The sequence below is a fragment of the Vulpes vulpes genome, chromosome 7 (assembly GCF_048418805.1).
Source record: "Vulpes vulpes isolate BD-2025 chromosome 7, VulVul3, whole genome shotgun sequence".
Classification (NCBI taxonomy): Eukaryota; Metazoa; Chordata; class Mammalia; order Carnivora; family Canidae; genus Vulpes; species Vulpes vulpes.
The window spans coordinates 32,782,794-32,797,954 of record NC_132786.1 but is presented as its reverse complement, the minus strand read 5'-3'; the positions used below and the strand labels follow the sequence as shown (position 1 = coordinate 32,797,954).

Here is a 15,161-nt window from a genome sequence, read left to right as displayed (position 1 = left end):
AGACCTCAGTGAAACAGAAATGAATTATTTACCTAACAGAAAGTTCAAAACAGTCATAAAGAATGGATGAAGAAAGTGAGAACTTCAACAAAAGGATGGGATATATAAGAAAGTACTAAATAGAAGTCACAGAGCTGAGGAATTTAATAACTGAACCAAAAAATGCAATAGAGGAGTTTTAACAGCAGACTAGATGCAACTACTGTAGGGCACCTGGGCTACAGTTGGTTGTTTGCCTTTGGCTCAGGTTATGATCCCAGGGTCCTGAGATTGACCACCGAGCAGGCTCTCTGCTCAGTGGGGAGTCTGCTTCTCCCTCTTCCTCTGCCTGCTGTTCCCCCTGATTTTGCTCTCTCCCTCTCTGTCAAATAAGTAAAATCTTAAAAACGGAAAAGAAAGGCAGGGGTAGCCAATATAAGACTACCAGCAGATTTTTTAGCAAAAATCTTCACAGACCAGAAGGGAGTGACCTAATCTTTTCAAAGTACTTAAAGAAATAAAAAAGACTGCCAACCCTGGATGTTCTACCTAGCAGTGTTGTCATTCAAAATTAAAGAAGAAAGTTTTCCATACAAGCAAAATCTACAGGAGTTCATCATGACTAGGACTACTTTATAAGAAATGTTAGAGAAACGTCTTAAAACTGAAAGGAGAGGGCATTAATTACTAACAGGAAAAGATACAAAAATATACATCTCAATGTCAAAGGAAAATGTGCTGTAAAATTCAGAATAATCGAATCATGTAAAGGTGGATTAATCACTCATGAAGCTAGTATGAAGGTTAAAAGACAAAAGTAGTAAAAATAACTATAGCTGTGATCCTTAGTAAGGGCTACACAAGACCAAAAGCTGTATGCTGTGATATATCAAACACAAAATGTGGGAGGAGGAGTAAAAACATAGTTTTAGAACGTGATCAAGCTTAAGTATAGGTTGTTATTAAAATGAATTATATAAGCCTCAGAGTAGCCACAAAGGGAAAACCTATAGTAGATACACAACAAAGAAAAAGGACTCTAAGATCTATAGAAAATCACCAAATCACAAAGGAAGAGATTAAGAGAAGAAAGGAAGGATTTACAAAATAGCCAGAAAAATTAACATATGACAATAGGTACATAGCTATCAATAATTACTTTAAATATAGATGGACTAAATTCTCCACTTTAAATATAGATGGACTAAATTCTCCACTTATATTTAAAGAAATATATAACAAGATATGTAAATATAATGAAATTTTGCTCAGCCATATTAAAGAAGGAAATTCTGCATTTGCTACAGTGTTGATGGGCTTTGAGGGAATTATGCTAAATGTAATAAGTCAGAAAAAGACAAATACCATATGATTTCACTCATATATGGTACCTTAAAAATTAAACAACAACAACAACAACAAAAAATACTCCTAGATAGTACAGATCAGTGTTTGCCAGAGGTGGAGGGTGATGGGGATGGAGTAGGTGGAAGAGTAAAGGGGATCAAAAAGAACAAACTTCTGTTTATAAAATAAATATGTCATGGGAATATAATGTACAACATCATGACCATAGTTGATGATACTTTATTATATATTTAAGAGTTGCTAAGAGGGTAGATCTTAAGAGTTCTTACCACAAGAAAAAAATAATTGTAAACATTGGGATGATGGATGGTAACTAGAATTATTGCAGTGGTCATTTCAAACATATACTAACACTGAATTATTCGCTTGTATACCAGAAGCTAATACAGTGTCATATGTCAATTATATTTCAGTAAAAACAAGGACAAAAACAAATATTGTACATTCAGGTTAGAGTCAGAGGTCTATGTCATCTGACCCAATTTTAAAACTCTCACTATTTTTGTTTTAAAAAGTGGATCACTAACAATTTCTAAAGGCTAAATTTATTCTCATCACTTCCACTGACATGGGCACAATAAATGCTTTCAGGGAACTGCTTTAAAATAAATGCAGGAAAGATGTCCATTCAGAAAACAACTTCCTTGAACTGTATTTGTTCTACCCCAAAACAGGTTTTTCTGCCAAAGATCCCCAGCTGGAGCTGGACTGCTGGTGACAACATCATCTGCTTTGCCGAGTTGAAGCTTGGATTCATCGCCCAAGGCTGTCTGGTACCAGGCTTGTGTACCTTTCTAACATCTCTATTTGTTGAGCAAAACAAAAAGGTAATCTTATAAATTGCTGTTGAATCTTGGTTTTTTTCCCCCCATATCCTCACATGTCAGGATCAGAAATAGAAAAAAAAAAATTGAGGAAGGCAAGAATGTCCCAAGAAATGAGATTTGACTTCCACTTGAACTACGAAAAGGATTGAGAAGTCTAGATCAAAGTCCCAGGTACTGCACTGACCTTGAAGAAGTTATTGATCTTATTCTTGTCTAAGAATATTTATCTGCAAAATAGAAATCACGTCTTTGCTTCCTACCTGCAGTCTGCAATGTGATGAATATAAATGTAGGAGTACTTTGAATAAGTGGAGCAAAAATATAAATAAAAATGAATGTTATATTGTTAGTGGCAAAATCATATATTTAAATATAAGTTAAATGCATAAAATGGATAATAATAAACATATTCGTTGAACAAATGATGATGCAAATAACAGTTGAAATCTAATTTTTCAGATTATTTTGGGAACGTTCCATAAGTAATAACAATAGTCACCATACATTGAGTACCTACTATGTCATTCATTTTAAATGCATTTTGTTTCCCCTTGACATTTCAAAGTAGAATTCCAGTAATGAGTCAGTGAAGCTAACTAGCTTGATCATATAGTAAGTTAAGCAGGAGGAGAATTGTCTGACTTCATGTCTTACCACTAGGTTTGATGCCTGTGGCTGTTGGGTATCTACTCACAATCTCCCACATCAGGTCTTTTGTTACCTTTGAGACAAAATACGTGGCTTAGGGGAGTATTGGGATGACTGCTATAGCACAAAGTATGACTTTTGAAATGCTACCCCCATGAAATGTTCCTGGGAAGTTTCTACCCCTCAGGTGGACCCGGTATCCCATTGTCCAAAGGCTCTACAGAGAGTGACCTTTCCTCTCCATATGCCTGCCTTTTTACTCAATTTCCCTCTTGGCCTTTCTTTGCATTTTATTTCCTTTGTTAATAAATCCAAAAAATGTTTACATCTTTTTTTCTTTTAAAGATCTTGTTTATTTATTCATGCAAGACACACACACACACACACACACACACACACACAGAGAGAGAGAGAGAGAGAGAGAGAGAGAGAGAGAGAGGCAGAGACACAGGCAGGGGGAGAAGCAGGCTCCATGCAGGGAGCCCCATGTGGGACTCGATCCCGGGTCTCCAGGATCACACCCTGGACTGAAGGCAGGTGCTAAACCACTGAGCCACCCGGGCTGCCCTGTTTACATCTTTTTTGGTTTCATCCTGGTACTATTTTAAAGAAACAAAACAAAACAAAATCCACCAAACCAAAAAACAAACAAAACAAAACAAAACAAAACAAAACATGAAAGTTGCTCTGGCCAGCAAAATGCTAACTTGAGAACAGATGGAATTCTGTAATTCTTTCTATGAATGTGAGGAAATGTCATATATAGATAAATAGAAATGACCATCAGGCAGTAGGAAATGAGCCCTGATGCTGCTATAATGAACCTGCCTTTGCCTTCTCTTCCTGCTCACTATGTACAGCCTAGAAAATCACTTGTGAGGAAATTGTCTGCTTGTACTGTACACTTAGTGCAAGATAACTGCTCTGCATGATTGTTATGTACACATGCCATAGTGATTCGCTTGGGCTCTCCACAGAGTCTCCAACCAAGACATTGGAATTTGTAAACTGTAGCCACTCAGCAGGTTTTGAATCCATCCTTTTTCACAACTCTCAAGGACAAGGATGTTTGAGAGGGTACTTCCAAAACTTTAATATGCGTGCATATCCCCCGGGGAGCTGGTTAAAATGCAGCTTCTTGGGCAGCCTGGGTGGCTCAACGGTTTAGCTCCGCCTTCAGCCCAGGTCCAGATCCCAGAGACCCGGGATCGAGTCCCACGACAGGCTCCCTGCATGGAGCCTGCTTCTCCCTCTGTCTTTGTCTCTGTCTCTGTCTCTCTCTTTCTCTCTGGTCTCTCATGAATAAATAAATAAAGTCTTTAAAAAAAAATGCAGATTCTGATTCCAAAAGTCTGAATGGGGCTTCATTTCTGAAAAAGCTCCCAAAGGTGTCCAGGCTGCTGGTCTGGGGAGACTGTAAATACTTGAGAACATTAAGGAGTGTGAAAGACATTAGTAGTATCATAGTAGACATAGTCTACATAGTAACAAGATAACATGTGTAGTAATGACTCTGATTTTAATCTCCATGGCTGGGAAGGTAAATGGAATAAGTGCCCTCTCTGAAGATTTCATCTATTTTATGGAAATACAGGAAGAGATATAAAACTAACCCTATATCATATTGTTGTTTTCTCTGTGTAATCTAAAGTTGTAACCTCCTCACTGAAGATGATCATCTGTAAATATTCATCATATGAGAGCTTTTTGGTATATAGGAATTGAGAGATTTGTGGTCATGGTAATTTTTCTTTTGAAATTAAGTCTAAAATATACTTTCAGAAGTCTTAAACTGGGCATTTAGGATAAGATGGTTTTTAATGCTACACTCTGCTCTGGTATTTTAAATTCTCTAATAAACTATTAACTTGGGTTTAACAGCCAGGACTCCATAGTGTCATATATCCCATTTTTCTTGGATTAGACATTTAATTTCCCTGTCAATTTCTGTATCAATAAAATAAGTTATTAATCTCGTAACCTGATTTTTCTAAGTATTACATTAATATCTGTAAAACTTCCCAGTACTCAGATTCCAAGAACTTAGATCAATGATATATGTTTTACCTATATTAATTTCAGGGTGAGAAATTATAGTCCAAAGAGCATTTCCAGTTGCTTCAAATCACACAGCATTGCCTTAGACTTAAACTTAGATTAGATCTATTCCAACTAAAATACTTGAGCTCCCTGACTACTATCTAAATCCAAAATCCATCTTATCTTTCCTTTTCTGATCTTTAAAAAGTAAGCACAGGAAATCTTCTCCATCTCTATCATTTTTTTCACTGAAACATTTATGTAAGAAACATTAAGCCATTTTTTTTTCAGTTAATGGAACTTAAATAGGGACTCCCAGTGAAGTGAGCACTCCTCAAAAGAGAAATTTAAGAGATTGAGAGAAGGCAGGAGATTCACTAAATCTTGGAAAGGGGATTAGAGGGGGAGTCCTTGGATTGCCTGATACAAGCAGTCCTTATTTGTAAAACAGGATTTGTTTTCTTTATATGTGTGTGTGTATGTGTGTGTGTGTTGTTTTTCCTAAACCACAGGATGGCCATGAGGAGTATTTCTGAACTGGTCTTAACTCTTCATAGCCACAGTGTTTCAGAGATTATAGAAATTAGAGACATTCACCTGAGACTCTGGGCTTTAAAAGGGACCTGTCCTGCCCTGTCAGAGCAGTGTGGTAGGGATTCTTAGGCAGTAGATGGGAGAGGATGATGAGGATGTATGGAGCATAATAAAATTCTTATACAAATATCAGAGACGAGTTACCCAACAGCCACACACCCTGCAAACTGTATTAGCATTTTTGAGAAATATCCTTCTCCCTTCCCATTGCTTTTTTCTCTGCAAACCCACTGCTATCCTTGGTTTTATATTCTCAGTTCCATTGATCAGGATGGCTCTTTAAGTTCATTTAAAGCTATGAAGAGTTCCAATACAGGACAGAAGCCACGAACTTTTTTCTTTGTGGTATGTGGCTAGTCAGTAGAAAACTAATATTTTTAGAAAACAATCTTGAACAGCCATTTCTGTGAAGAGACAACTTCGATTCCATGTTATCCTTCTCATCTTACTGTTACTGACTTAAAAACCAGTCTACTGTGCTGAAATTATTAAAAGAATTCCAGTTTCCAGCAAGGAGTCTTGAATGCCATTGAATGCCATGTATGAAGAAACCAAGTTATGATGCTTTCATTTCATTCTGAGCTCTCTAGTATAAATAGTTGAGATGTAAGAGTTTTAGTTCTTCCTTGGACATGTCTTCAGTTAACCACTAGGACAAATCTCTTTTCTGTGACCTAAGTGCAACGGGTGCTGGTTTGCTGCTTAGCAGGATATACAATTTGAATTATAACATCCTATATCCCATGTCAGTATGCTGCATGTGGCATGATTGTGTATTCCAGGTTTTTCCTAAACAGCCATGGCAAAAATATTTCCTTAATGGCCTAAAGAACAAAATCCTGACTCAACGTCTCTCTGATGACTTCACTGGAATGAGTTTTCCTGAAGTTTCCCGGTAAGTTAAGATAAATGCTTTCCTCATTCTTCATGCAATGGCATTCTTTCAACAATGTTCACTGGGGGCCCACTATAGGCCATGCTCCATGATAAACCCTGAAGATGTAAGAATAAGCAAGTGTGAATCTCTGCAGTTTAGAAGTTTGCAATCTGTGTAGGACAGTTCCCTATTTGTACCCTCGACATGGCTATGACTTACTTGAGAATGATTTCCCTTACATTTGGGAGACTCTTCCTCTGCTGAGGTGCTAGTGTTTTCCTAGGCATGGATGGAGCACAAAGTGTTGGTCATATTCTTATGAATTAGCACCCGGCTATCCTCTTTCCTCACAATTACTTGTCTTCCTTCCTAGGCTCTGCTTTGTGAAGATGGGACTCATGCTGATAGCCATTGAACACAAATCCACGTTTCATGGTCAAAGGTACCAATAAGACTTTGAATCTCTTCACTTTTTTAAAAGGAGATTCTTTATGATTAAGACTTTTCCAAAAACACAGCCATAACTAAGCTTTTGCCATTTGTTGAGAGCCAATTTATTGGGCACCCAGTCTGCTGTGGTACACTTAGTACTGTCTCTAATCATTGGGGTTAGAATCTAGTGATTGAGGTTAGAATGGTTATGCTAGTGGGGTAGCCATTGTTCTTTACCTTTGTTCTTATGGCCCTCCCCAAATTCTGTTTCATGAGCTGAGGAGAGAAGAAATTGTCTCCTTCTCAGATCTATTCCTTTTAATTTATTATCAAATCTTGTAAGTCTTAACCATAAAATAGCATTAGGAGAATTATTTATGACCAAAACATGCTCCCACAAATGTAGCCTTAGAAACTAAGCTACAAAATATGGCAAAATGGAAATTTTGGTTACTGGACAAAGTCTGCCATTGTTAGGGCAGATAAAAGAAAGAAATAATATTATTAGACCATTGGAATTTCTTAAGAACCCATAATGGATAGATAATATGAGGAGTAAGATAATTTATTGTCTAATAAAAAAGAAAATCCAGGAAAAACAGCAGATCAGCTACAATGTTATACATAGAGATAAATATGCTGAAAAAATAAGAAAAACTGAGTGTCTAAATGGGATGGGGGATAAGAAAGACATTGGATATTGGCTTATGTATGTTTTTTAGTGGAAAACTAAGTTGAGTTAAATTGTAATCAACAGACCAACTTCTGATCCTGATTATGACTAGCTAGTCCTGTGGTGCTGGAGAAGTGCCCATTCTCTATAAAATGAGGAGTTTGCCTTAATACCTGAGACCCTTTCCAGCTATAAAACTTACATTATCAGGAGCTTTAAAATTATAGTGAAATAGTCAAAATTCAAGAAGCTTGAATGATGTCAGATGTACTACAAAGGGACAATTTTCTATGAAAAGCTGGAAAGAAGAAAAACCTAAGTAGAGATGTTGCAAAATGTTTCGGTCAAAAGAAGTCAGTGGAATACTGTACAAAGGAGAGAATACTACTATGGAGAGAATAACAAATAATATTGTCAGGCTGACTAAATTCTATTTAACAATCCTGCCATGCTCAAGAAAATCTCAAAATCTAAACTTGTGCACAGATGTCCTCTCTGCCAAAAATAAGTCATGGAGGGGATCCCTGGGTGGTTCAATGGTTTGGCACCTGCCTTGGGCCCAGGGCATGATCCTGGAGTCCTGGGATCAAGTCCCGCGTCAGGCTCCTTGCATGGAGCCTGCTTCTACCTCTGCCTGTGTCTCTGCCTCTCATGAATAAATAAATAAAATCTTAAAAAAATAGGTCATGGTAAAAAGACTCCAGTCTTAGAACCCATTTGCTAGGCAGTTGAGGTTTTAGAGTGGCCTAGAACTTGGCCTTCAGCAACATGGGCTATGAGTTGGAATTATTTGCAAAGTTTTAAAGGCATATAGATTCCAAAATCCCACTCTGAACTTTATAAAATCAAAATCTTCAAGGGTGGGTCCACAGATTTTTTTAAAGTTCCCATGATATAGTCAAATTTTTCACTGGTATTTGTAAACTACTGAACCAAATTTTAGCATCCTAGATTTCTTTAAACTTTATTAGAATGACTGTGGGACATCACAGACCAGAAACACAAACATTTATTAGGCAGCTAATTTCCACATATGTTCAAGATGTCCTGGTGTTGTTTATTACTTAGCACATAATGTACCCCTAATGAAAGAGGAATCTGCTCCAACTTAGATTTAACTTTGGTTTCTCACCAAAGAGTAAGGTAAATCAATGGGATTAAATCCTCATTTGGATAATAGCAGTCTTTTACACTATTGCTAGTTCATGACCAACAGTGCTACAGATACTTATATAAACTCTTGAATCTTTACAACAATGGGTACCATTCTTAGTCCCATTTTATAGGGCAGGAAGATGAGCCCCAGAAAAGTTATAATTTTCCTAAACTCACATCAACTCCAAATGGCAGAGCCAGAATCTGAATTCAGCATGGCTCTGGTGGCAGTGATTCTTTTTTTTTTTTTTTTTTTTTTGGTGGCAGTGATTCTGATCACTATGCTGTACTAAATCCACCACAGCCATAAGTGGAAGGAAAATAGGGCATCTCAATTGAGCTAGAGTTTAGACTTGAGTATGGAAAAACTGGAGAGGAAACCTATCTTTTCTCACCTTTTATTTTCTCTTCTAATTCATACACTTGAATATACTTGACAACTTGAAAAATCCTAGGGTGTCTGGGTGGCTCAGTTGGTTAAGGATCTGACTCTTGATTTCAGCTTAGGTCATGACCTCAGGCTTGTGAAATGGAGCCCTGCATCAGGCTCCATGCTCAGTGGGGAGTCTGCCTGAGATTCTCTCCTTCTTTCCCTCTCCCTCTGCCCCTTCCCCTGCTTGCATGTTTGCATCTCTCTCATAAATCAATCAATCAATCTTAAAAAAACAAAAAACAAAAAACACCACAACCTGGAAAAGCCTTTGACAGTCATAAGGATTTGTTTTAGGGACTAATTTGTCATCTGCTAAGAGTAAATCTGGATCTGACCCCAGTCAGATAATGTTATAAGCTTGTTCCAGTAGTGAACATTCTCTAAGAGAGCAACTGGACATGATCCATGTAGAGGATATTAAGCCAGTTTGGAAAAATCTTCAAAAAGAGTTCACCTCTTATTTCAAATGCAAACACAGATATTGTGATAGTATCTTCATAACTAAATATTTAATATGAGTTCAGAGGAGGCTCCCTTAAAAAGAAGAGATATGAAGATACAACTAAGTTTATGCTTGCTAGCTAGTGAACATCAGTTGATGATATTGGGGTGGAGGCATAATTTCATGTTCTTTTCTTTTCAAAGTTAAAAGTATTTATTCTGCTCATTAATATCAGTCAGTAAATATTTGGAAAATTCTGTTCAATGTCTCAGGTAATAAACTATCTCAACATAGCCTCAACACAGCTATCCAGCATCTTTCTACTCTTGGTATAGTCTGGCGGAGCTTTTGTGGTGCAACCCTTTTATTTTTGTAAGCCTCTTACACTCAAAAGTTATGTTGGAGTACACTAACAACAAAATAAGCTTTTCCAGAATTAAGACTTGACTTCTTTCCAATATTAATGTAAAAGGAGTGTTTTAAGGGAGGAAAAAAGTACTCTTACCATGTGCAAATGAAGTGATGGGAGTTTTAAGGTTATAAGACCTCATTGTGTTGGAAGTCTGAATTAAAAGAAATAAGGATGGAATATCCCAATAAACATAGGGGGATATGTGAGGAATTCAAATAGTCATAATGTAGTACTGCACCAAGGAATATGAATACCATGGGTGAAATTTGTAAGATGTCATTTTCAAATATGTAAACCATAAGAAAAGAGAGAATCAAAGTGTTCATGTAGCAGTAGTAACAATTCAAGTGGCTCCTGATCTTAAAAATCTGGCAATCGGGATAGAAAAAAAAATGAAGTCAAAAGAAATATGCAAGTTCAAAAATTGCATAGGCAAATAAAAGGAACTTTTGAATCCAGCTGGGTAACTAGACATAATTTAATTTTACGAGGCAAGTAGCCTTGGTTAAACACTATTACTAGGGCTATAAGACTTGCAACCATGTGGCTGTGGCCACAACATTGGATAGCCTAAATTAGCTAGGCTTCATTGCATCTGATTTGGTGTAACCATTTCAGATTGAAGACACAGTCCAGGAAGGAGCTCACTCTTACATCAATTGTGTGCAACTCAGCAATCATGTTGTGACCTGGCTCCCTTCTGGATATTTAGCAGCAATCAAAGAAATATAGTCAAATGCAGTTTTTCTATTGTGTTTGGCAGTAAAAGGGGATGGTCTTATTAACTGGATTAATGGATTTAGGGAATCCATTGGTAATGACAGAATGAAACACCAAACATTGCCACAGAAATTAAAGGGGAAAATTACTGTATTTTTATTTTCTGTTTCCAGTGGTCTGCTACTAAATCCATCTGCACAAGTAAGGCTACGTAAGAACACATTAGGATTCTTTATTGCTGAATCTACAAAGGAAGTCGTAAGGTAATTTTTTAATTACTTTGTGGGGAGAAAGTCCTAAAGCAAATGCAAGTTAATGGAAGGCAGACTGAGTTTCCGTAAGTGTTAAGCCTCACATAAGTCATTCTTGATTTGCTTTCTTTGTCTAGAGCCTCCCTTTACTGTGCCTCCTGTCACAGTGATATCTTTATTCCTGAGCTGATTGGAAAATGTAGCTGCAAAACCAAGATCCATGAACAGTTCCCAGGTAACTGCACTTTATATCTGGTTGCCCTCAGCCCAGCTTCTGGGGATGAGAAAGGCGGGAAGTTCTGTCTCTTAAAAGAAAATACCCATTTGAATTTGGCCAAGAAGTGGCAGAGATTTTCCCACTGGGAATACAAGGCCTGAGAATCAATCTTTCGGAGCTGGAAGAAATCTTGTTAGATGTCTAGTTAGACTCCTTCACAGGCCAGAAAAATGGGTATCCGAAGGAGATTCAGTAACGTTCAAAGTTAAAGACCCAATTGGAGGCACCTCCCAACTCAATTCCAGACCAGCTGACTTTCAGCCGATTGCTTTTCACTCCATCACAGTGGTTTTCCCATTTTCAGTCCCAAAGTTCAGCCTGTATCTGACTACTGGCTTGGCTACCAGGCCACCTCATGACTACTCTTTAAAAAAAAAAAAAAAAATTTTTTTATTGAGTTACGTTTATTTGACAAACAACATTGTGTAAATTTAAGGTGTGCAAAGTATTGATTTGATATATTTATATTGCAGTATCATTGCCATTATAGTGTTAGTTAACACCTCTATTGTGTCACATGATTATCATTTTTCCCAGTGTTGGGAACAATACCTATTCTGTGAGTACTCTGTTTCCTGAATGGATTGCATGGGGTTAAAAATTTACTCATTCTGACACAGTGATGAGGATATGTAATTTTTTCCTCATCTCTAATTGAACTCAATCGCTTACCAACAACCTTTCCTACTTAATAGCTGCAGAAGAGAAATTAATCTCAAGCATCCATAATAACTTCTTCCTTTTTAAAGGGAAGATTTAAAACAGTCTTTTCCAGGTTTTTTAAGATTCTATGGGTAAAATCCCAGTGTTTCACCATTTTAAACGTAATTTGAAATTTGAATTTCCTACTAGGACTATTCTCATCTCTAAGGTTCTTATCCTTTCCTTCTCTCCAGTATTCTATTTAAATGCAGGAGTGTGCTTAACATCATAATTGGTTTTTGTTTTGTTTTGTTTGTGAGAGAGAGAACAGATGGGGGAGAGGGGCACAGGGAGAGGGAGAGAGAGAAACTTCTGCAAAGCCCCTTTTCTAGTATTCCTGGTCAATTCATTCCATATATTATTTTGGCCCCTCGGCTGTTTGGGATTTTCCAGTCTCCTGGAGTGTATATATGTGTGTCACGAGGTGGGCCTTCTCTCTGCTTAAGCCCACTTACTGCCTCGTCTCCTCTGTAGTCATCTTGCAGTGTTACCAGTCTTCTAAGCACACTCCACCAGTGAAAATCCATATGAAAGTGGAAACATATCTCTCATTTTTTCCCCTTGCACACTGCAGAGCTATACTATTTTCCTTCTCCAGCCACCCTTCACCAACCTGAAACACAAATTGTGTATATTGGGTGTCGGGGAAGCCGACTGGGTCCTTTTTGAGGGATCCTGGCTCTAACATTTTTATATCTCAATAGCTTTATTAAGATATAATTTAAATACCATGAAATAAATACATTTAAAGTGTACAATTCAGTGGGTCATAGTGTGTGAACAGATTTGTGCAACCATCACTACAATTTTAGAACATTTCCATAACTCAGAAAGGAACTACATACTCAGTAGCAGTTCTTCCCCATTCTCTTCTGTCCACACTCCTGGCTACTCCTACTCGGTCTCGGTATATAGATTGGCCTGTATGGGCCATTTCAAGAAATAAGAATCAGACAGCATGTGATCTCTTGTGTCTGGCACCCTTCACTTAGCCATGGTGTAGCATGTATCAGTTACTCATTTCTTTTTATGGCTGAACATTATTTGTTCTATGGATATACTTCATTTTGTTTATTCCTTCATCTATTGATGGACACTTGAATTGTTTTCACCTTGTTGATATTGTGGATAATGTTGCTATGAATATTGGCACTCAGATATCTGAGTTCCTGCTTGCAATTTTCTGTGTATATGCTCATAAGTAGGATTGCTGGATCAGATATTAATTCTTTGTTTAATTTTTTGAGGAACTACTATACAATTTTCCACAGTGGTTACATTATTTCACATTTCCACCAGCAATGCACAGGAGTTCCAATGTCTCCACATCCTTTAAAAAAAAAAAAAAAGCCATCCTAATGGGTATACTGGGATCTTATTGTGGTTTTAACTTGAATTGCCCTGATGGCTAATGAAGTTGAGCATATTTTTATGAGGATCTTATTGGCCATTTGTATGTCTTTGAAATGTCTTTTCAGATCCTTTACCCATTTTTATTTATTTGTTTGTTTGTTTGTTTAATTTTTTTTCCTTTACCCATTTTTTTAAACTGGGTTATTATCTTTCTGATATTGAGTTGTATATGGTCTTTATATATTCTATGTACTTAGAATATATACATTTCTTTTATCAGATGTAAGTTCTGCCAATATTTTCTCCCATTTTGGAGTTTGTCTCCTTCTTTTCTTCATATAATTTGAGGTACAAAAATTTAAATTTTGATGAAGTCCAGTGTTGTATTTTATCTTTTGTTGCTTATGGTATGTATGTGGAATAGCTAACCTGAGGTCATAAAGATTTACTCCAATATTGTCTTCTAGGAATTTAATGTGTTCAGCTGTTACTTGTGGGTCAGTGAACTATTTTGAGTTGATTTTTATGTTTGGTGCAAGGAAAGGATCCAATTTCATTCTTTTCCTTGTGGCTATTCAGTTGTCCCAGCAGCATTTTAAAAAAAAATTGTCCCCTGTTTAACTGTGGTATCCTTATCAAAAAACCATAGATTGCAAAAGTGTGGGTACATTTGTGAGGCTCAGTTTTATTTCTTTGATCTGTATGTGTAGCATTGTGTCAGTACCACATTGACTTGACTGCTGCAGTTTTGTATTAAGTTTTGAAAATGGGAAATATGAGTTCTCAAAGTTTGTTATCTTTTTCAAGATTTTTTTGATTAGTCCCTCATTTCCTTATGAATTTTAGGATAAACAGGTCAATTTCTACAAAGAAGCCACCTGGGATTTTGATTGGCATTGTGTTGAATCTGTGGGTCAATTTTGGAAGTATTGCCATGAAGATAGTAAGTTTTCCAACCCTTGAACATGCAATGTTTTTATATTATTTATATCTCTAATTTCCTTCAACAGTGTTTTATAATTTTCAGATAATTGGTTCTACACTACTTTTGTTCAGTTGATTCCTATGTGCTTTGTTCTTTTTAGTACTATTGTTAATGAATTTTTTTTTAAAGATTTTATTTAATCCTTTAAATCAGAGAGTGAGAGCAAGACTGTGAGTGAATGTAGAGGAAGAGGGAGAGGGAGAGGAAGAGAATTTCAAGCAGACTCCACACTGAGCACAGAGCCCTACATGCGGCTCAGTCTCACAACCCTGAGATCATGACCAGAGCTGAAACCAAGAGTTGGATGCTTACCTGATTGACCCGTTCAAGAGCCTCTTAAATTGTTTTCTTGATTCTGTTTGCAGATGATTCATGGTTAGGGTATAGAAATAAAGTTGATTTTTGTGTATTTATCTTGTATTCTGCAACCTTACTGAACTTGTTTTATTAGCTCTAATTCTTTATTTATAGCTTTTTATTTCACTTTCTTGCAAAATTACCCTGGAATAACCTCCAGTACAATATTGAATAGAAGTGGTAAGAGCTTTGTTCCTGACCTTAAGGAGAAAGCATTAAGTATGAGGTTAACTGTGAGTTTTTCATAGATGCTCATTATCTGGTTGAGGATATTCTCTTCTATTCCTAAATTCTTGAGTTATTTTTTCTAGTTTTATAATGAATGGTTTTGATCTTTGTCAAATGTTTTTTTTTCTTTTTTTTTAAACATGTGGTTTTTGTCCTTTATTTTATTAATATTACATTAATTGATTTTCAGATATTAAGCCAACATCCTATTTGGTTGTAGTGTAAAATCCTTTTTATATCTGCTGGAATTGGTTTGCTAGCATTTTGTTGAGGAATTTTACATCTATTTTCAATAGAGATGTTGGATAGTAGTTTCTTTTTTGGGGGGTGATGTCTTTGCTTTCCCCATCATGGTAAATTTGGCCCCAAAGGATCAATTGAGAAGAATTTCTTTTCTTTGGATTTTGG

The 15,161-nt window shown here is 36.6% G+C and overlaps 1 protein-coding gene across 1 annotated transcript in view; it reads left to right on the top strand.

Annotated features, from left to right (window-relative positions):
- The window catches only part of KCNU1 (potassium calcium-activated channel subfamily U member 1), a 141,506-nt gene that overhangs the window by 43,865 nt on the left and 82,480 nt on the right, over positions 1–15,161 (top strand). The window contains 5 exon segments of the mRNA XM_072762693.1: positions 2,022–2,174; positions 6,239–6,351; positions 6,707–6,775; positions 10,774–10,863; positions 10,989–11,086. Of these exon segments, the coding sequence (XP_072618794.1) occupies positions 2,022–2,174; positions 6,239–6,351; positions 6,707–6,775; positions 10,774–10,863; positions 10,989–11,086 (523 nt within the window).